We start from the raw sequence: 23,384 nt of genomic DNA on the forward strand, positions 1-23,384 counted from the left end.
GGGGGTCCGAGGGGGAGGCCAGGCAGTAAGGGCTGACCTTCTTGTCCCACACAGTAATGCTTAACTCCTTGGTGGGCGGCCGGTCCCGTGGTGACTGACTGACCTTCCTCATCTTAGTGGACTCGTAGTCAACTCTCTGTTGTTACTCGATATTCAATTTTTAAAAACAAAGGTATTGATCCAGTCTTAACTGCCCCAATAATTAGGCATCAAAGCGAAATCCTCCGGTATTCCAGAGAACTCTAATCATGAAATAAAGAGAGAAATTTGAAGTAGTTAATTTGAACTGTTCAAAGTAGGGTCCTAGGAATGAGGACTTGGGTTTCTTTGGAGAGGTTCTGTGTTGCCCTAACAGAATTTAAGAATCATGAGAACAGGCACTGGAGTCTCATGGAGACATACCAGCCTCGTGGCTGCATGGACGGGCGGAAAGCTTAGGGCTTTCTTACGAAAAGGGAACACGGTTAACATTTCTATCCTCTATCAGTGGTCCTTTCTGTCTGCCCTCTCCCCACCTGTTCTCTCTTCTCTTCTTCCCATCACTATCTCACCGCACTTTCCACTTAGTACCTTCTTTTTAAATAGCTCTATTATAATGGCCTTATTTCCATTTTCAATAGTTATCTCTTGATCCAATGCCATACCCTTGGCTCTTTCCCTGAGCGGGGAAGACAAACATCGGGCTAAATGGACTTAAGCCACACTTACTCTCATCTCTGTGGCCATTCTGGTCCCATGAGTTCCATACTTTCACCCCCAAACAGAACAGATTGCTTTGTAGGCCCAGGAGACTTGGTCCTTCCACTCCAACTTTTCAAACAGGTTGTCAACCCCCTGGATCACTACTACTATTTTTTCTTCTTTACCTTGACTCACTTTCTCATGAAAAAAAAAAAAAATCATTTCAATGTGCACCACTGAGTAATCATGGTGAACTTGCAGATTTGATAGGCTAGTTGTGTAAGCTAAATTCCTATCTTTTGAAATAAAAGTAAGAGTGTGTGTGTGTGTGTGTGTGTGTGTGTGTGTGTGTAGCCTGTCCTTGAGTGGGAAGGACCCAGGTAATGACCTTTTATGCTGCCAACCTTCCTGGCTTCGAAACCTGCTACATCTGCTCTACTGAGTGGCCATCCACACTGGGCCTGAGTATGTCCCCTGTGGCCAGAGTCCGAGCTTCCCCTGCAGGTCCTTCAAACCCTATGTGCTCTCTTGGGACTGAGAAATGCCCAAGGGCTCCAACGTCAGGTGGGGAAGGACCTGCAGATGGAAAGGACTTGCAGGACAGAGAGTAAGGGTGGAGGCCGTGGTCTGGTGCGTGTGCTGGGACAGCTTCTGAGGGGGGTAGCACTTGAGCAGGAAGAGCTAGAGGGTGGCCTGCCTGTGCCATCCTTAGCAGTGACCGAAGTAGAAGCTCACTACTCTACCCAGTAAAGTTAAAATCAAAGAGGACATTTAAACCTATTAGAGGTGACCCATGTGCCTATCACATGTTCCAGGACCTCTCAGGATTGCCCTAACCCTATTTATTGTGCACTGTTTTAATGAGATTAAAGGAGCAAGCCAGAAACTTTCTTTAAATAAGAGAGAACCTCATAAGCTTTTCCTCTGAACCTTGTTATTCATCATTCCTTTAAGAAACGGTGCCCCAGGGACAGTACCAGTCATCAGAACAGACAGTACTGAAAGGGAAGCAGGGGAGTCACTTTGAAAAAGCACATTCCAGAGTGTAAGGTACTTCTAGCCAAGAAGAATCCTGCTCCATAAACTTCAGAGTGCAGGAAATATTCGTAGTCTTTCTTTCCCTGAAATGGACATAAGGCCATTGATGAGCCCTTATTTGGCTGCCGTAACAGGTGGTCTAGTCTGTCACTGTGCCCCACAGACACACACCAAGCTTGCCATCTTACATGGAGCAGAATAATCAGGAAGGTTTGCAAGGTCTAAGTTGTCTCCTTGGAAAGATGACAGAAACAAGTGCTGGGTGGACAAGCCTCCAAGTCATTTCAGTAAGTGCTTCTGAACCCTGACTGCCTATTTGGAAACACCCCCTGAAAAATCTTACTGTCATTTAATATGAACAGCGGGAAAATAAATTTTTTTTTTTTTTTTTTTTTTTTGGCTAGAAGAGTGGCTTGCAAAGAACGAGAGAAACGGTCTTCTAAACCTTGACACCGGGAAGCGCAGCATCGCAGAATCAAGAAAGGCCACCCCCGGAGAGAATCCTTGCCCGCGCATCGCCCAGACACCTGCGGAGGCTACGACACTGCGCCCGGCAGGCTTGGCCCAGAGATGATGATGACTCGGGGGGAAACAAAAGCCACTAAAGGAACTTAAAGACGTTTTTTGTAGCTTTCCTCCTTGAACGGAATTGATCTTCTCGCCTTAGCCTGGAAGCTGGCACAGGTGCCCCCTCCTGCGGGTCTCTGCTCCCTCCACTTGCTCTGCTCTCATGGATTCCCCTTGTAGGCTCTAGTGCTGACTGGCACAGACACACCTGCCCACTCCTCTTCCTAGTGCATCCTTTCCCTATGTCTGTGATCCGACAGACTCTCCCTTTGGGCAGCTCCTCCTTCCTACTACTCAGACATATAGGAGGCAGCAAAAGACACCCATGGGGAAGATCCACAGGACGGCACAAATTAATAATTCAACCAGTTGCTCTCAGTTTACAAATGAAGAAACTGAGGCACACAGAGAAGCAGACGTTCAATAAACAGTCGCTATTTCTGTTTTCAGCTAGGCTTACCAACATACACTCCCCTACTCCCACTGGTGGGGTGTTGATGGAGAGAGTTTTTGGTTTTGGGGTTTTTTTTGTTTTTTTTTTTGGTAGATTACTTTTCCCCCTCATTTTTCATCTTTTCTCGTCTCCCTATTTCCCAAATTAAAAAAAAAAAAAAAAAAAAAAAAAAGCTCTAAGGAAGCCCAAGAGGTGTGCTCTACCTAGAGGCTACCTCGGGGGATGGTATAGACTGATGTAGGGTTCATTGGGTTTCCAAGCATGTGAATGGGGTCGAGATGTCCAGCTCCAGTCTGCCTCTCTATTTATAATGGTATGCATTGAAAGTTGTTTGTTTTTTGAAGAGCATATCTGGAGGCATGGATTAAGCTACACAAAAAATAAGAAATTTGTTGTTTACTGGGTGCAGAATGTTTGTTTTATTTTGAAAAAACAAAACAAAAAAACTAACCCACAGATTATGTGTATTTGGTGCAATGATAGTAGAACTCAACTATATGTATCATTGATGGAGATTAACACTGTGTCTCAAATTTGTGATTATTTGAAACTCAAAAGGAAGAAAATTAATAGTGTCTTTCCCATTTTCTAGTAAATGCTATCAATTTGGTCAGAAGTATGGTTTTATTTTTGTTACCTAGTTTATACGCGACAAATAGGATTGCAGTGAACTTATCTGAGGTCACTTGTAACAAAAAGTATATGATTTAAAAAACAGCCCCCGGCCCTGCTCATCTATTTTAAGCTGCATTTACGCCAGGTTATGTTCTTAACACTGCAGCTAATATCATGATGTGGGAGAAAAAGTGCCTCTAGGTCCATTTAGGTAAGTTTAATTGTGGTCCCACTGAGAACCACCCTACTCTTTTCTGAAAGCGAAAAGCCTAAAAAGGTGGGACAATTTAATAAACAATTCTAAATTCAACAAACACTTCTAAGTCCGGTAATGGTTTGGGCGGGAAACGGAAATAATAAGGAAGAAAATAGGGTTTCCTGGTCAAGCTGGCATACATCTTGTTAGAGATGCTTCTGGCTAAAATCATCCAGAGGGAGTGGGAGGGGTTCTTTCTAGAGCTATTACTATGAACAAGTGAATGCATTAACTGGAAAACAACAAAAAAAGAAAAGCCGCCATGAAAATATCTTTTAACCCTCTATGGCTGGTAACTCCAGCTTTTATCCCAAATATTATACTGCAAGCACACGGACCATACTGAAAACTTTCGAGCGATTTTTTTTGGGGGTGGGAGTCGGGAGAGAGTCTTTAATTTGACACCAGAGAAACGCCGTATCTTTTCAGGGGCATGTCTTCTGAAGTTAATGAAGGAGCTAGTGCCACCCCATAGCAGCCGTGATGGCCGCGGGAAAAGGTCTTCGGCCCTTCGGATCCGCCCAGGGACCCTGTCCTACAGACCGCGAAGAGGAAACTGGCAGCAAACTTGTAAACAGAATGACTCCGGGAGGAAACAGGGGTGGCATGCACAGTAGTGAGTACTTACATAAATGTCTGCACCATAAAATCCATCCTGGTAAACAACACTGCAAGGGCACACACACAAAGAGAAACATCCATATTAGTGCATTTCCCCATGCAGACACACCAACCCCCGCACTGGCGAAGTTAGTCAGGTCACGGGATCCAAAACACAGGAACCGGGGAGAGTTTTCACATTGGTTAAGGAGGTTGGAGACAAGTTTTCTGTCAGCCCGAGAAAATTAGGCCGGGGTTCGGTGCTGGCCCAGAATCAGGACGTGATGGCATGCGGGACACCAGACTCCCCACTCTTTCACGAAGGGGTGTGGAAATGCAAGGGGGAGGGCAGTTTAAGTGGCCTAGACAGACAGGAGGGTCAGAGTTTGCATTCAGTCTGATCGCAGAGCTCCCCGCAGGGGGATAAGAAAATCATCTGCTTAAAATGTAAGATTGATAAAGGGTGGGGGGGGGGGGCAGACGGCTGCATTTTCAGTACGCGTGGGAGCTGAAGGACTTTAGGAGATCCGGACGGCCCGGATGATTCCAGAACCGTTCTTCGACGTTCTCCCACCCTACAGTATTATATTTGGTAATTCTGGGTGCCACTCTTTTGTGGCAAATGTAGGAAAATATCTCTGATTATATGTGTGTGTGAGCATGTGTGTACGTGTGTACAAGAAAATATGTATATATACATGTGTGTGCTGTACGCATGCATGGGGTGGATGTGTGTGTCTGTAACATGTGCGTAAGTGTATGTGTGTGTATGTGCAGATGGACGTATATGGTGTAAAAGGTGTGCAGTGGTGTGTTTGCACATGTGTGTACGTACATGAGCTCCTGTGTACACACGTATACACATACATGTACTTTGTGTATGTTTTTATAAATTATATCCAGGCCAAGCAAGCCCCACATTATGACTGAACAGCCCTGGCCTCACTGTGGCTCTCCTGTCACCATCCAAATTGTCATTCCGGAAAGAAAAGACTTCACAGGAGGCGGAAAATCTCCTGGACTTTTCCAGAGTTTTCATGGTATACCTTGAGCTAAAGGGCCAGGAAGAAAAGCTTACAGCCATGTGATCACGGGAAACTGGCTCGCAGTTCCTAAGCATTACAGTGGGTTTCATGGCGATCGCACGGAGACCTGATGCCGCATGCAGATTCCGGGAGGATCACAGGCAGGACGGACTATGAAAGCAGGTGTCACCAAATGCATGTTTTCCGCAGGGTGGTAGTGGTTATTAAGAGCCTTCCCTGAGATCTCTCCATGGAGCTCAAAGATGCTTTATGATTCTGGCAACGGACCAGTGAGCCCCACCATCGAAGGGAACTGGGTTCTAACAGAAACGCGACTTTGATTACCAGAGGCGGGGCCGTGAGGTTTCAGGGGCAGAGCAGACCCACATGTAAGCCAAGCATATGGAGCCAGAGGAAAGCACTCGAAACACGCACACACACACACACACACGGCTGTGACACTGGTTTGCTGGAGAACCCTGGAGAGCGCTTCTTGGAGCTTTTCAGACTTGATTGGCCAGACCCCCAAGTACCATTATCCTTAAAAATGTGACAGGGACTTCACACGCTAAGGAGGTTGGCAGGAATTACTTTCGGCTGTTTTCACCTTGATCGGAGAGGACCACAGTTCACAAGAGCACTCATCAAGCAGCCTAAAACCCTCACGTGAGATGCTGAGGTACGCAGTGTCCTGAGCTATGCTTTCAGCATTCCCAACATTAAGACAGTGTGTCTGCTGGGGGTCAGAAGGTGGGGCCAGCCTCTGCCAGCAGGATTTTCAACAGACCCAAGGAACCTGGGGAGAGTGACATATATTTTGTCTGCTGGGTGACAAATATTTAGAGGTGAGTCGTGTAGCTGTGGAGAAACGGGTTCTGCTTCTGCCCCGTTCTTTTCATCCTATGCCTTTGCTGGGAAAACCTGCTCTCCCAACATCCTCCTCCAAAAACAGGTCAGCATTGAAGAGCCAAGTCAGATGGGAAACACGTACGCATCTGGTCACAGCCTCACCAGCCAGCAGCTATGAGCCACTGAGCTCGTCACTGAAGCTCTCTGAGCATCACGTGCTCATCTGTAAAATGGGCCAAGAGGCTAGGCAGTGGTCAACTCAAAGGAGGACGCAGTGGGGGTGCTGCCCGCAAAGCCACAAGCAAGGAGCTTGACATCAGAGAACAGAAAGTGATCCGGGGGTGAACAAAAGATTCATATTTTAACTACATATTAATATTGACATGGAAAGTAATGCCTCTGTCTACATATCGGTAGACGGGCCCTGGCCTTGGCCTTTCCTGAGCAGGGGAATCTCTGTGCCCCGCTTGGCCCTCTACTGTCCGCCATAGAAACTTCCTTTGGGATTCAGACATCCCACATCTATGAGATGGAGAACCAAAGAGAAAAGATGGTCCAACATCCTCACGTCGACAAGCTCCCACAAACTGAACGATGACCACTCTTTCCCCGAGATGCTTACTAGCCTCCAACAACTGTACTAAGGCAGAGACAAGCCCGAGCATGTCCATCACTAAGCCTGCCCTCAGGGAGCTTTACAGGGAGGGGTCGCGTGGTCGCAAAGCCATGTATGCACGCGTACATACATATAAAATCGCGGCTTGCATGGGGGTCGAGGGGCAGGTGCTGGGAAAGAGTAGCGGAGGGAGGAGGGCTGGCAGCAGAGATGAGGATATCTGCGCAAGTGCCTGGGAAATCTCAAAGCCTCAGCCAGGTGGAGAGGGAGGAAGAGCTGTCCAGGCAAAGGGAACAGACTATGCAAGTCCTAGTGTCCAGAGTGTCCCGGGCTCCTTACAGGGGCCTGCAGGGTCCAGAGGCCCAGCAGACTGCGCGGCTCCACGGAGAAAGGAAACTGAGAATTCCCACCGCGATGAAAACCACACCTTGCAGGGAGCGCCTGTTTTCACCAAGTGCTTTGTGGGGGGAGTCGGGGGGGGGGGGTCAGTTGGGTGATGATGGAGGGGGTCAGTACTCTCTTTTCAGGATAACTCTAATAACAAGGAACCGATATGGCTGGCCTCGTTGGTTGTCTGAAAGCCAACTGACCGGCTGCCCCTTTCCCCAAGATGCATTTTCTCCTCCTCAGCGGCTGGTGATAGCTGATACACTACTGGCCCTCACATTTCTAGAATGATGACTATGTCGGTCCCTGGTCTAAGCATCCTGTGCTAATTAGCCCACTTCTCCCTCATCATAGCCTGTCACCCAGTTCAGAGTTTCTGATCCAATAGGTGTGGATGGGGGTCTAAGAGTTCTAATTTCTAACCAGGACCAGGGGACGCTGATGTTGCTGGCCAGGGGATGAACTGGCTCATCGATCGGTGGGACACCGCCCTCCACGTGTTGTTTTTCTTTACATCGTGACGGCACTGAGCTGGGAGACAGACCAGTCTCCTAGGCCCTCATTTAAGGAGGGGTAGTTATAGGAAAGCTTTTCCAGACTCTCACGCTGGTTTCCAGGAATGTGTCCAAATGCTTTTTAAAGCCCCAAGAAACAGGTGCACTTAAAATAGCAGATGTGTAGGGAACGGAGGGCAGGAGTCGATGGCTAGTACGGATCTATAGATAGATGAACTGTGGGCCCCGAACAATAGAAGGGAGTTGCCATCATGTGTTGAACAAGTATAGTCCAATTTTAATGCCAAGGTGATCTGTCTAGCCATGCAAAGGTAATTGTATTGCTTGCCAATCACTTCAGGCCTGCAATACACTTTTGCAAGAACATAATGCAAATGCACAACTCATTTTCTTAGAAAGGTAATAATGGTAGCTAAATATTTGGTTGAATGCAAGCAGGGGATGATGGCACTGTAGCAAATTAGTTTACTTAAAAAAAAAAAAAAAAGGAACGAAAGTATAGGATGGCCAGACTATACAATCTGTTTGTGTAATAGAATCTATCCCCACCACAAATGCATTCCTGAAGGAGAGGCTATTTAAAACTGCTCTACCTTGCTGCCCCTTCCAAGTAGAAAATAAATTAAAATTTTAATGCGTTTAAGTCTAGCTGTTTTTGAACAGATATGGGTCCATAAATTCCCTGACATCTGTGTATTATTGTGTATGTTGTGTATGGACATATGTATGGGTACACTAACATTTTCCTAGGGAAAACACATTTTTAATCAGATTAGTAAAGGCATCTGTGACATAACCCTTTCCTCCCCACCAAAAATAAAATTTAAGAACCACTGATTCATGGTGGTTTTATCTATAGATGCATTCAATTCACAACTTTTTTTTTTTTTAAACATAACAGAGGTTACATTTTAAAACTAGCTGGAAATTCGAACAAGAATTCACACCAAACCCAAACACACATACACAAAATGCTAGAGAGAATTCTGAAAAACATTCTGATAATGGGTGATGACTTCTGTTCCTAGGGTTATATTAAACGTAGAAAGGTCCTAAGCGGAGAAGGCATAGTCCGAGGATGAGACATTCAGAAATTAAGCCTGAAAGCATGGTTGCTGTATAGCCAGAAAAGCACACACACATAGGCTAGTGCCTGCTGTCAGATGCTTTCCTAGGACCTGCCCCGAAAGCGTTCCCAAGGATCTATGTGTGAATTTCATCATTGCCCTGGGCCAGTTTAAGAGATTTTGTCCTGGGATACTACTGTATCTCTCCTATACACAAAATGGCACAGTGTGTCTTCAGACCACTTCTCAAGGTAACTCTGAGAGGTTGTACATAGATGCATCAAACTAATTTCCTGAGAAAGTTATGGAACACTTTATCCAAAGAGACCCAGAGAACCAAGACCAAAACCCTACAGCAGATGCTAGACATTTAGCTTAGAATCCTAATAATTTTTCAAATACTCTTTGATGCTCCATTAGAACACTCTACTGTGTCCCCAGACAATATGCCTGGTACATAGCAGGCACGGGATAAATAGCTGCTTTATAGTTAAGTGGCTAATTAAGAATAAGAATTTGGTGAGGCCAGGCTCACGGGGTTCCTTTTAGGTGGGTGTTGGGGTTCGGGTGCAGTCTTCTAATATCAGATGTTTACTGAGTCTGGGGGTGTGTCTCCAGTCCATCCATCTGCCATCTCCACCCAGGCATCATCGATCCGCGAGCTCCTTTGGTGGGCAATTGCCCAAAGGGCAGTTGCTCCCACATGGGGGTCATAGGAAGACAGACCGGACATCGAGGCTTCTCTGTCCAAATGGACTCTGGGATCAAATGCGTGGAGAAGATGGCAGACCTGGTGATTCAGCTCTCTCAGGAACCACTCACTAGTTAGTATTTCGTTTATGATCTACGTATTCCATGAACTATCGCGGTGCCTCCGACCAAAGCCAGCTCTGTGGCTTGTGGGGAATGGTGGTCTGGAAACTGCAGGACCCTCCCTGGAAGGGGGTCGGACTCTAGGTTTCCAACTCATCGCCCTTCCTCATTCAGTCGATGTTGACAATCAACAGTGACTTGGCTGACTCAATCTAGGTTTTCCATCCATTCCTGTGGTCCCCACCCCATGGTCCAAGCAGAAACCCCCTCTCCCAGGGCAAATGATCACCTATTAACGTGCCAAGAAGGTTCTCTTTACCAGTGTGAGGAAGAAGAGAATAGGGCCCCTCCGAAACCTGTGCTCTTCATTTGCTGGGAGGGATGTGGAAGGGAAAACCAAATCAATCAAAGGAAATGGATGAATGGGAAGGCATGCTTGCTGAATCTTCCTATAGGACTGTCTTGATGTTGGGTATCTCCGAGGGTCACCCCAGGCTCCACAAAAGTAGCCATGGAGTTTCTGTGGGATTTCCTTTTATATTTATTTGAGAGAGAGAGAGTATGTGAATGAGAGGGAGAGAGCATCTGAAGCCAACTCCACACCGAGCACAGAGCCTGACGTGGGCTCCATCTCACAACTGTGAGACCATGACCTGAGCCAAAACCAAGAGTAAGATGCTTAACTGACCGAGCCCTCAGGTGCCCTGATTTTTTTTTTTTTTTTTTCCGGTATCTTGGGAAAACAGTATGGAAGCCATACACAGACATAGGATGAATGACCCATTTTTGGTTGGAATTTCAGTAACAAAGTACATATTGCATAGCTCATGAAGAGCAGAGGTTTGGCAGTTAGCTTTGTCTTCAACTGGTGACAAATAGAAAATCCTAATAAATGCAGCTTGCTTGGTGACAGCTTAGAAAAGATGGGGAGCCCTGGGTGTGAGGGGGGATGGCAGAATGGGGTCTCGGCATGGCAATTTAGGAAGTGGTTGGACTTGAGGGCATCCTACATTTCTTCTTCTTCTGGAGCCTTCTCTAAAAACCCAAGCTGAGCTAAGGGACATTCCTTGGTGCTCACACAACACCCTTCTCCCTTAGCACATTTATTGAAAGTATTAGCTTATGGGGTGCCCCTGTCCCTAACTGGAAGGAATTCCTTGAAAGTACAAGACAGTGTGTGGAACGGAGAAAAGGGGTGTTAGGCTGAACTGCACTGGAGTAAAGACATTGGTCGACTCTGCAAATCTCCCCACAAAGGACTTTGGACACAAACGGCTACAGGAAATCCACACTATCACCTGAATGACCTGAATCCTGAAAACGTCACCTTCTGGAAACAGAAGTAGGTTTCTGGTTTCCAGTCTCTGCTCTTTGCTTCCACCCAAGCTCAGGGCTCTTACCACTCCAGCCCCTATCTGCTCTCTGCTGTCCTCTGCTTTTCTTTCCAAAATGAGCTGCCCCCCCCATCCTCAGTCTCCTGCAGCCTCAACCAACAAGCAGAGGAAAAGGGAAACCTTCATTTAAGATGCTGGGTTCACACGTTCTCATTTGGAGCCGGTGCACTCCAGGCAGTTTGCAATACAGCAAGACACCCTCGTTGAATTTCCTATTTTCAACCAGCACTTTGCTCTTCTAGAACACGCAGACATGGACACACGCACATCCCTAGCCCTTCTGTATCTTCCTCCTCCTCCTCCTCCTAATATTGAGAATTTCATCTTACCACTAAGGGTGGTTTCAGGATTCCATTTGGAATATTACCAGCAAAGAGGCACAGGGTACCATTATAACCAAAATGATAGGAATATTGCTGGGATATTTAAATTAAGTCACGTCTGAAAGCAGTCACAACACGTTGCTTCACCATTTGGAGATGCCTGTGTCTCTCCCTGGTGAATGTGGCATTAATTAGTTATGCACGGTTATTGCCGGCAAAGAGCGAGATCATTGTAAGTTAGCGAATTTCAATTTTACAGCAGGTGTGTGATTTTGAGATTTTTATAAATTGTTCATGTGAGGATAAGCCATATAATTTTATTTTTTTTTCCTGTTCAGTATAGTAGTGAGATACTGAGGGCACATATACCAAAAAGCTGCAATTACCGTCTACTAAGATAAGATAATAATTTTCAGACAAACGAATGTGGTATAAACATGCGATTTTGTATTTATGGCTTATGAATCTTGCTTTAGTAATTACATGAGCCTACAGGGTAACTTGGTGTTTTTATTTTTTTTTTCCTCCCTCATAACAACTTGCCATGTGACCTTGGGAATAACACATCTTTATTTCTACATTTCTGGGTCTATAAAACAGGCTCAACACTGTGGGGCTGGAAATAATGATTAACACTCTGGATGTTTCCTTGTAGTACATGGTCAGGTAAAGGCTTAGGAGGAGCAGACGCATGTTTCTGGAGGATGGGGAGACGTCAGGAAAAATTCACCCTCAGTTTGCTATTGTCCACCACCTCTCCGCAAGAAAGGAATTTTCACTGTGGTTTTGTCCAGTAAGAAACCGAGAAGTGACCCAAGGCTCACAACGACACAAGAGACAATGGGCACGGACTGCTATCTTTGCCTGTGTTCTCTTCTGATGATTCCGTGTCCTTTCATTTATTTATATTCTGAATTTTGTCTCATTGCGCCTATGTTTGAAACACCTCTGCAATAGGTGAGATATGAATAAAAAATGAAAAAAAGAGTGCTTCCCTTTGTCGTCAGTATACTAGAGAGATGATCTAGGCTAATTCAGGTGTTCTAAAAGATTTATAGGCAACAGAGCTTTTTAAAAATGCATTAACCCTTTTCATACAGCCTGGAACGCAGCCATATACTTTTTCACAGACCAGAAAGCCAGTCGGCCAAGGCATAGCTGCGTTTTTCTGAGTAGCGCTACTGACATTTGGGGCCTGACACGTCTATGTTGGGGGGCCCTCCTGTGCGCTGTGCATGTCAGGCAGTGTCCCTGGCCTCCACTTCCTAGATGCCATCGTACTTTCCTGCTCCTGCTATGACAACCCACAATGTCTCCAGACAGTCCAAACATCCCCAAGGACTGGCAGAGACACCCCTTTCTCCCTGACACCAGGGGTGCCGGAATGTTCCAGAAGGAGCCCTGAACAGGAGGAAAGAAAGCATAACATTGCAGTGTTGCCGCGCACCCCACCAAGACCACAGTTCCTCGGCATTCCCAGTCATTCCTTGATCTATGCTCGGCAACACCAGAGTCCCTGCACACAGATACCACACGGCCAATGGGAATTACAGTTTCTTATAGAGGAAGCCAAATGCCCATTTTGGAAAATCCAAATGAAACGGGTCTTACTTCCAATGTCTTTGAACTTTTGAACTTTGCATTTGACTCCACACCTAATTTTCTCTTCTCAGGCAAGGGCTCATAAACCTTGAAGAGCAAGGTGTCTTTGGGGGAGGGGAGCAAGACCACTCCAGCGAACTCTGACGTTTGGGGACTTCGTGTCCCTCCATGGACGGAATTCAAGGGGCAAATGTGATCCAACCTCCTTAATAACCAGATGTTTGCAATAATCAGAAATCCATCTTTGGCTGTAGCCATTTTTCTGTTCTCCAGCATTCAGTCTCAGAGAGAATTTACATAACAACATGTGACATGTAGAATGCTTAAAGGCACCAACCATGACAGGACAAATTACACTCATTTTTCAGTTCTCTTTGCAAGGTGCTCCGCGGCAGGCGCGCGCAGGGCTGCATGCTGGGGCGGTTCTGGTGGGGCAGTCAAGACCAGCATGCACTCACAACCAGGAGGGGTGGTGCGGGAGGCCCGCCGCAGGGCTGGGGGGGGGGGGGGCTGCCCCACTTACCCGCCATAGGCCGGGATCGGGGGCGGGGGCGCTGCGGCGCGGAAGGTGTTGTACACGGTGCGGCCACGGCCTCGCAGGTGCGCCCCTCGGTAGGCGGCCGCGGCGGTGGCGGCTGGATACGGGAAGCCGGGCACTGTGGGGTGGGAAAGGAGAGAGCAGAGCAAAGGCTTTCAGAAGCACACCGGTTGCGGAGGGCAACGCGCCCACCCAGGACCCTTCTCCCCGCAGCCCCAGGCTGGACACCGCCCCTGGAGAAGGGAGGCGGGGTTCCAAAGGCGGCCAGCAGGGAGGAGGTCAAGGTCCGATTCCAGACAGAGCGGGTTTCCTAAGGGGTCGGTCCCTGTGCCCAAGAGAACATGGTAAGTGACAAGCATTTACAAAGAATTCGTGGTAACAGGAGACAAGCTCACTGCTCAAAGTTAAAATTCTACAAAGGCGGATTGCACGAAGTATGCGCTGTGTTGCCAGGATCTAGGTGTCTACCTGCACACACATGTATACTGTGTGTAAGAGATATTTATGTGTCTGAGCACACAGTACACGTATATAATGTAGCCAAGCACATGTGTGCATGTGTAAGTGAACATGTGTGTCCATGTGTACACGGTGTCTACACATTTGTATGTGGGTGTGTACCCAGGCATGTTTATATGTGCGTGTATATATGCATATACTTGCATTTCCATATGCGTACATATTTCAATGTGTCCCTAGTTATTTCTGGGGCTGAACTGTGTGTGTGTGTGTTTGTTGTCTACTGATTGCCTTCCCTATCCCATTTTTCTTTCCCACATTTTCCTTTATGTACACCTACTGCTTGTTAAAGTTTTTAAATTGCAAGATAGTTTTCCTGCAGACACGTGCATGCATCACAAGTGTGCAAACTCCTTATGCGCCAAGAAACGAACCGTTACCAATGTCCCATCAGCCCGCAAACCATTTAACAGCTAGGCGCACACACCAACCGTAATTGTAGAGAAGTCTGGGAACTCAGCTCTTAAGAGGGTGTGGGCTGAGTTTTCCTCCTTGGAGGTAAATTCTCTGAGTGGGATGGCTTGCTGAGGAGTCAAGAGGGAAATTAAGCCTGATGCCAGAGACCCCTGAAAATTCATTCTCTTGCCTCTGCATGGGATGTCCTTCCTCCTAGGGTGTCTGCAAATCCAGACGCACCGGGGCCCAGGAAGCCTTCAGGAAACCACTTCTGCGCAATCTCACAGCACTCTCGCTATGCCAGCCCCGAGCGTGCCATCCCCACTGAACTGCAGGCAAGACGCCCGAATGGCATTCCAGAGAGGAGGCACATTTCTGGGAAATCATACAGGGGAATCCACTGAAGCAGGAGATCTATATTAAAGGCCCAGAACACCCAACCTCTCATGGGTAATGGTTTCGAAAAGAGGGAATCTGTCAGTGTGTTACCTTTTCTGTCCCCTATCAACCAGCAAGTTCTTCCTGGCTTTTCCCCTCATCGCCCGTCCATCTTTGCTTCTGCCTATGCCTCCCCAAGTCGGCGGAAGCCCCCCAGATTTATCCACATTAGGTTCTAAACTTTGGACATCTGAGTGAATGTAGGGGAGTCTTAAACACGTAAACAAGAGAGCAACCGGTAAGTTGTGGACGGGCCAAAGGATGGACAGACTCTCCAGCCAACCCCCATCCTTGTCCCAGGTTCCTTTCCCACCTGCTCCCCGACACAAAAGGAGATTTCCAGAGGGAGGGAGAAACAGGTGGAAGGAAGCAAGGGTTTCCTCCCTTGCATGCCACCCCCTCTCTCCTGCTCCTTTTCTCCTGGGACTTCACACAGTGTTTTTAGGACAGACGGCGTTGGGAGGGACAGGAGCCTCCAACTTCAGAACATCCAACCGCCAGGGAGGCTCGCAAACATAGGTCATCAACAGATGCCCACCTCCCTCCGGGAGCTCATTTTGGGGAGCACCTAACCGCTTGCAAGATGTTATGTCTCGTGCTGTGTTGAAGTTGCCTGCAGCTTATATCCAAACTGCCAGTGGGGGGCTGCTCCCCTTCTCACCACCACACTCAGGAGCAGAAGCCGTTCACCTGATCTGTTTATTAGCTGCGACGTCCTTGGATACACCGTATCCTAGCTGCGTGGGGCTGGCCGGGGACAGGGAGACGAAGCGGGTGGGGTCCCCCACAGCAGCCATCCCCAAGGCCCTACACCCCACAGAATCGCAGGGGTTGGAACAGAGCCCTTGAACCCAAAGTGCAGACTGACTGACTGTCACTTGTTATTCTCTGCCCGTTCTCATGGATTCCACCAGATCTTTCTCTCACCAAGGAGGGTACGATGGTGGGATTGTGCAAGCGATTCAGAATGATTTTATCTTTCCATTTGTGTCTTAAAAGACCATACATGTTGTTTTTAACCTCTTTTTCTTATTGTTGTTCATGTCAAATCGCGCAGCTGTCCTTAATTCTCAGCTTCCCCGCCTCTGCTCACCCACATCCCCCTGCTTGTGTTTCAACCAACATGCGTGAATTCGCGGAGAGGTGTCCGTCCTAATGGGGAAAGCCATTAAGTCCTAACACCATAAAAGCCCAGAAGTCATGCGACATGAGCTGTTTGCTTCAGGACTGGCGAGAAAATGAGTGAGCGGGGCTGTGACGCCAACTCCATCTTGCCACAGTTCAAATATTAAGTTTTCATAGGAACGCCCGGGATTTTGAAATAAAGAAAATGAAAAATTCACAATCTGGCAGAGCAGCTGGCTGTCTGTGTGAGGAGACACGGTCATTATGCTGACCCACTCATTATCGCCGGCTCCCGCGGACATTGAGTGAGACCAGATCCCTCTCAGCGACAAGCAGGTTCTACAATAATTCTTAGAGGATTTAGATGTTGAGATACAACATGAAACGGAAGCGAGGCTGGGGAGCAGGGCAGCACGAGCTGCTCAAAAGTGCGGGGCCAGGACTCCTCGTGTGTCCCTTGCCTACAGGGGGGAGACGTCCCTCCCGAAGCGGGAGGAGGTAGGACAGGTCTCCACGTAAGGCTCTCCGGGGCTCTTCCAAGTTAACTCGGGGCTAATCCCAAGTTAGAGGGATTCTTACTTCGTTAAAGGTACCCAGCAAGGACAATACATCCACTCCTGGGTTGAAAACTTGCTTTTCTGGGAGGCCAAGTGGCCTTAGGCAAGATAAGGAGGTCCTGCACGTGATGCTTTGGACCTGAGGCTTCATGCAGGAAGCATGGGTGTCTCCCAGGTGGATGGATGGTTTGCTCAGCTGTCCCTTTCTTGGTACCCGTCTCCTGCTACTGAGGAGTCTCTTTATGAACCCTCTGGTTAGTCACCACGATTAATGAACATTTGCTTCCTCTTTGCCTTCTTGCTTTCCTTCCTTCTTATTCTGACCCTGTTTCCCCCTTCCTCCTTTCCTTCCTTCCTCCCTTGCTTCCTACTTGTATTTATGTCTTAATCTCCTTTGGAAGGAAGCAGCCACAAAGCTCCCTGGGTGTCCTCGCCATCAAGTAGCTTGGATGACAGAAAGGAGAGAGAAGGGCTCCCGCTGTTGCTACAACGTACACTCTGCGAGGGCAGAGAGCTCCCCATCTGTTGATTCAGAAGAGTGCCCGGCAGGGAGCAGGTGTGTGGATACCCTTTGGAGGTGAACCAGTGTTCATCTCCCTCCTTCTGGGACCACAGAGGCAGAGCCTCGTCACCCTGTACCTTTTGGAACACTGCCCTCTATACGAGGTGTCCTGCCCAGGAGTCGAACCTACATGGAGGCCAACGACACAGCAGGCCCTCGGTCAGGATCTCTGTAAAAGTGACTTCTACAGCCGGGCTCACAGGTGCTGGGCTGGCCCCGGGAATGGCAACCACACTTGGTGTATGTGTGGTTCTGATAAAAAGGGAGAGGACCTGGATCAAAGTACAATACTTGGAATTACTGCAAAACCTTAATTCACTGAAATTCACATTCACTGCTGTGCTATGTTGGGATTTGGAGATCAGGTTCTTGTTCTGGGGAAAAGAAGGGCTCAAATGCAAACCACCCCCCCTCCAGACACTGATACCTATGAAAGGGCCTGTGGGGTCAGGTTCTTTCCTTCACCGAACCCCAGACAGTGCTCTCCGGCAACTGCGCAATTTGGAGTCTCTGAGTACAGTAAATGTGTGCCACAAGGAACAATGGATAGAACCTGCTTAGAATCCTTAACTCCTCGGATCTGTGGCTGAGCCTTCCGTGTTTCTCCTCATCCCCACTAGAGGAAGTCCCCCCGCCCTGAAGCTGGTTTAGGATTCTGAGTGACTCTCTTGCCACTAAAACAAATGGTCAATTGTGTGGGTAAAAACAAAAACAAAACACCCACAACTGTTTGTTAAGCTTCCTCTGGACTCCACTTAGGACGGAAGGAACAGATTCATTTACTTGCCTACCATGTGCACTGGCTTGTTGATGCTGGGACACGGTTAAGTGCATATTTGAAGCAATTACCTAGACAGATGATTCAGATACAGATGAAACAAAACCGAAATGACTTTATCCTTGAACCACATAGAAGACATCTCAATTATGTGCTTACTTTGGGACGTGACACCTATCTTTTGTTGAGTCAAAGTTATCACATTGTCTATCAATGCCCCAGTTCAGGAGTTTGGATCCAGTAAGTGGGCAATAAATGTTTAATAAATCTAATGCAAAAATGCCAAATGGAAACTCACAATGTCCTCTCTGATTCTGGAACGGAGTACATCAATGTTAATAAAAGTCATAAACCTGTCACCCTGTCCCATGTTTGTAAAAGCCTCTTTGTTAATGAAAGGACAGGGTTAGAAAGAAAAGACACCAGATTATAGGCATTTTTAAAACCCTGGTGTTGGAACTGATTTTTTTTTTCCCCTAGCTGAACTTCCAGTTAATAAACATGTAAAGAGAGCATCACTGGGGAACAATGGAAAGTATTCAGGTTGCTTTGCAGACCCAGTATAAATCCTTAGTTGTTGGCACGAGGGAGACAAGGGAAGAAGACAGGAGACGAGACAAAACAACAACACAGGTTCATTATACTGGAAAGGTTCCCTCTTAAACCTTATCCAGCATGAATCAAAGTGAAAAATCTGGTATCAGGGCCACGAAAATTGGATTTGGTTCATAAGCTAAAAATGAGTTTCTTTCAAAGGAAACAGGGCAAGAGCTTTTAGAGCAAACACCAATTGCGCATCTCAGTGACACATCGACGTTCCCGGCCGACCCACTCCCAACCTTCAGCTAGCCGGATACCCGCAGCACATTTTGGGGGAGTGTTCGTGGGATAACTCGCTCAGTTCTTGGGCACGAGGAGTCGTATAGCACGGAGCTCAATGAAATGGAAACTTCAGGGATGTAACGAGAGGCCTGCTGTGATGTGCGAGGCGATGTGCACGGTATCAAGGCGAACCAACATTTTTAACCGGAAGATGTGTGGGTGTATCAACCCGCCAAATGGCCCGTTTACCAGAGTGTCAACTGCTTCCTGCCTGTCTCCCATCAAAGACAAAGCCCCCGCCACCTCCCCCCTCCTCCGAGCTCCACACTCGGTAGATTTACAGAGAACGTGCACGCGCCCCCTCCATCTCCTTTACGAATATGGTGCTTACCTTCGAAATAAACACAAATGAGATCATCTCACCAGCCCAGAAATCCCCAAAGAAGAAACACAAAACCAGTGGAAAATACTTGAGGGTTATAAAGTGCATATTAAAGTTTTAGAGCTTTGGGAGAGATGGAAGAGTAGCAGATGCAAAAGCCAACAGGGGGGCAGAGTCTGCATCAAAGCCATAAAAATATACAGCCGTGGTAATGGGCAATTATTCTTTGCATTTGTGCGCTGGTTTGAATTTGCATGAGGTTGCCAGATGCCCTGGCAAAGGTGTTCCATCAGAATGGAGGGGAGGGCTGCTCTTCTTCCCCCCACCCTTCTCTCCCTTGGCGCCACAGTGCCTCCTTTGCCCACCCCTGCAGTGGTCTGAGACCCAGAGCTGTCCGTGCTGATTTGGGGTTGAATTGCTCTGTGGATAATTTAGGGTAGGAACCGTTCACTGACACAAGTCTGGGGGGACAGACGTGCTTTCAACAGCAGGTTCACTGTTCTGCAGGATTCCCCTTGGGGGAACTCCTGTTTCATGGGCTGGACCGTAAATTAAGAAGTGGCATAGTAGGTAACATGCCGAGGTGAAATAACCAGCTTGAGCTCAATTTCAGAGGCAGAGTATTGTGTGATAAACATCACAATGAATAGTTAAAAAAAAAAAAAAAAAGATTTTTTTTCCCAAATGACAAAAATGTTTGCTTGTTTTTTTTCCCCCAAAATGAATCTCAAACAAAAGTACATCAAATTGGTTTATAGCAGAATTTATACGCAACTGGGTCACTCTCTTTGAATGGTGCTAAATGGGAAATTTAATACGATGGCGCACATTTAGTTCTAGGTCAAAATAAAAATGGGAAGGCTTTCAATTTTGTTAAAATTCAGCAATTTCAAGGTTTCGGGAGAGAAAGGGGCGGGGAGGTGTTCCAACCATTCAGTCATTTACAAAAAGACCAAAATAGCCACTTAATTTGTTGGAATCTCTGATTCTCGTATTCTCGTCTATCTATCCCTGAAACACATTTGGGACGGACTCTTGTTTCATTTCAAAATGCATGTGGATATTAAATACTGCTGTTTAGAAGTGAATAAATCCACATTTTGGACAAACAGTTCCTTACAGGACATCCTCATTTGAGATGCATTGAATAGGAAAACAAAAATTTCTAATTAATGTACAAGTCTAATCACCATTCCCCACATGGAAGAGTAATTTTTCACTGTTCATTTGCTGGGTTTAATCTCAAAACTGACATAACAGAAACGCAATGTCCTATAAATCTCCACTCATTTGTTTCCTTAATATTCATATCCCATTGAACAGCAGCTGCTTGTTGCTGCAGTCTATTACAACTTGCAAAAGTGTCGATAAAAATATTATGAAAGGCAAGATGTGTTCCTTCCTGGCTGTGCGTGCCATTTTATTTGGGAAAAGACAATAAATGGCTCATGGATGGTCCCCCCAGCCTGCTGCTTGGTGGGTGATTAGTGATTAATTACCTGGCAGCAAATTGACATGGCACGAGGAAATTGACACAGCCCTGATTAATTAACTTTTTATGGGTGGTAGTTGCTCACAAAACATTGCGCACCCTAATTGAATCTCTCCACGTAGCATCGTTGGTACAAAAGTTTTAGCCCAATCCAAATGAGCCAGAAGTTTCTTGGTTGTTCTAGGTCTGATGACGATGTGTTGAAGGAATGGGCAAGAACTTGAAATTGGAGAGAAAAGCACATTATTTGAAGAGGGGGGAAAAATAAAGATGGTGACATTGTCCTGGCTGGACTGCCTGAGCTGAATTTATTGACCTAAATCTTTGCTGTTGGAGGCTACGCTGCTGCCTTCTGCTCCAGCCTCCTCTGGCCGCTCCTTCTCTGTGGCTTCTGCAGGTTCTCTTTCCTTTGTCCTGTCCCTAAACATTGAGTTGATCGGCTCACTCAAATGCTGGCTCCATTGTCCCTTCCTCCTCCAAGGGCTTCTCCCCCCCTCCTCAATGTCTCTCGGCCACTCCCGTCCCCAACCTGCTTCCTCCCCTGGTTTCATCTGGCCTTGACCACTTCATCGAATGGCACCCTCATCATACAGCTCTCCGTGGGGATGTCCTGAGGACCTTATTTTGGTCAAAACTGTGTGTCTCTCACACCTCCAGGGTTACCTGGCCTAGGGTAATTACTGCAAGGTTTATTGAGAATGTTGTCAGATGAACTCAGAATGCCATAGTTGTTCAGCCACGGGGGGAGGGGGGTAGGGGAAGGGAGGACAGGGGGACAGTCCTTGAACTTGTGAGAGTTGCGACCACGCTGCTTAGGAAAGGCGCACATGCTAAGAGAAAGTCGGGTTTTCTCGAGGACATGAGTGAGGAGGGACTCAACCCGACTTCAGGAAAGTCCAGACAACGGTAACTGGAAAATTGAAAGCAAAGCAGCGATCCCAGTTGGGCAAAGTCCAACCTCCCATACTCCATTATCCGAAAGAGGAGCTTCAACTGTATATCGGCTACGATTTACTGACACTTGCTAACCGCCAGACCCAAAGGTTAACTCAGTAAATCTTCAGGAAACCATTTGAGCCGGGCATTACTGCTACCTTCCCTTTCCTGGGGAGAGCAGGAAGAGGTCAGGCAGCCCAGAAACTCGCCCAGTGCTCTCAGACAGCCTGACACTAGAGCCCATCATCTCGTCTATCACACAACAAAGCAACGAGGCAATCGGGACTAAGGTATCCCGTGTCAGCCCTGGGCAAGAACTTCCTAGTTCCACTCTCTCCTTTCGCCTTCAGGACTCCCCGTTCTCACTTTCCTCCCATGGCCTCCTAGAGCAGTGTAAGTTACTACAGCCTCTCCCTGTATTCATACCACAACCAAGACAAGCGGCCCAATTCGTCATGGACGGAATGAATTGGCAGGGGAATCCGCTGACAAACCTCCAGGACACCTCAATATGCTCCTGGTTGGGGGCAGGAGCTGGAAGGAGGGGGAGGGTAGGTGCCGTTGCTTCTGTTCTCTGTTTAGGCGCTGAGATTTCAAAACACCTGGAAAGGCTTTGCTCCTTTTCTACTAATTGGATACAGGCCAGAGGGATCACTACTGATTTGTGTTCCCGGTAAGAGTCTACAACAAGCCATTTTCCTTCTCCATCTTGGCTTATCTCGTCTCCCAAAATACCGGGGAAACAGACTCTCCCAGCAATGGGGGCCTGGGGTCCCCTAGCATGGCGTTTATACACAAACCTCATTACTGTCAAAATAATGAGTTCCTTACGATGAACTTCAACTAGAACTTTTCTCCAAGATTTGAGAGACCTGCAAAAAAAACCTTTCCTGATATTTGGGTAATGCCCTTTTTTCTCTATATAACCTATTTATTAATATTGTTATCAAATATCACTTCACTCATGACTCTGTTACAAACGGTCTCTTCCTTAGCAAGGAAACAGACGAGTCATTCAGGGATTAAAAAAAAAAAAATACTAAACGCAGTGAACACCCAGGGATGATCTAGTCCGAGCAGTGAGCCTGGCGTTCCCAAAGCAGAAATGCTTCCTAACTTAAAAACACATTCAAAAAGCGTCCACAATACCCACACACAATGCTTATGTGGAAATTTCTTTCATCGCTAACGTCTTTGAATGAGGATGGCAGCCTTGGTTTTCAAATAATTGCCACATGACTCCCGCTTACCTCCCGAAGTTGGCTGTTGCCTCTTCTCGCCTGGGTTACAAACGGTCTGATGAACCCAACGGGCATGCGTGGCGAGCACCGTGGCTGCCGGACGTGCCCAGATACACTTGCACTTGGCAGAAGACGTATTTGTGATCTGTCGGCTCACAGGTGTTGACAATACCCACCCCGGGCAGGATTTCTGTAACATTTCATCCGGCACAACGAGAATGAATCTCAATCTTGGAGGGCTTAACCTGACGGGACCGCGGAAGGCATTTGCAAAGGTGCTTTCTGTTATTTGAAGGAAGGCTGGAGACAAAGCCGGGAGAGGCTGAGATCTGTTTTAATTTGGAAGAGATTTGCCACACTCGATTCCTTTGACAACACCTGTAGCAGTGTCAATTTAGCTCTCATCACGTAGCCATGGGGGGACAAAAGGCAAATAATTTATATAAATAATTACTTTATCGAGTGCCTATATATAGCAAAGTTTCAACTGTTAAATCATTCATGATCTGGCTAACAGGTGGCTGGAAGCGCGAGCTTGGTGAATTGCCTCTCCACGCAGCAAACAAGGCAAGGGAGATAAATTAGCTTCACGTGGTGGGACGGATTTCCCGTGGTTCTCTGGGGTTGCTGGCGCTCCTGCAGGTGACGCCCTCCAAGGGGGCCGGCAGGGGATCCCAGGACGGGTACACGATGCAACTCCAGCCACCACTGTGGGAATAGCTGCCCAGGGTTAGGGCCTTCGGATTTGGAGAATCAGTTTCTACCAGAATCCCAACCCTTTGAGTCACACGCCATG

General features: G+C 47.2%; 1 protein-coding gene across 12 annotated transcripts in view; it reads right to left on the minus strand.

Moving 5' to 3' along the window:
- RBFOX1 (RNA binding fox-1 homolog 1) overlaps positions 1 to 23,384 on the minus strand; it is a 2,042,166-nt gene that overhangs the window by 43,758 nt on the left and 1,975,024 nt on the right. For 8 of the 12 annotated variants that reach the window (XM_032843800.1, XM_032843795.1, XM_032843797.1 and 5 more), the window contains one exon: positions 13,326 to 13,458. In XM_032843800.1, the coding sequence (XP_032699691.1) occupies positions 13,326 to 13,458 (133 nt within the window). Of the gene's footprint in view, positions 1 to 4,239; positions 4,280 to 13,325; positions 13,459 to 23,384 lie in introns of all 12 variants that reach the window. The other 4 variants (XM_032843801.1, XM_032843796.1, XM_032843793.1 and 1 more) reach the window with 1 other exon arrangement.

Source organism: Lontra canadensis, unplaced genomic scaffold (genome assembly GCF_010015895.1).
Source record: "Lontra canadensis isolate GAN:19392208 unplaced genomic scaffold, GSC_riverotter_1.0 scaffold143, whole genome shotgun sequence".
Lineage (NCBI taxonomy): Eukaryota > Metazoa > Chordata > Mammalia > Carnivora > Mustelidae > Lontra > Lontra canadensis.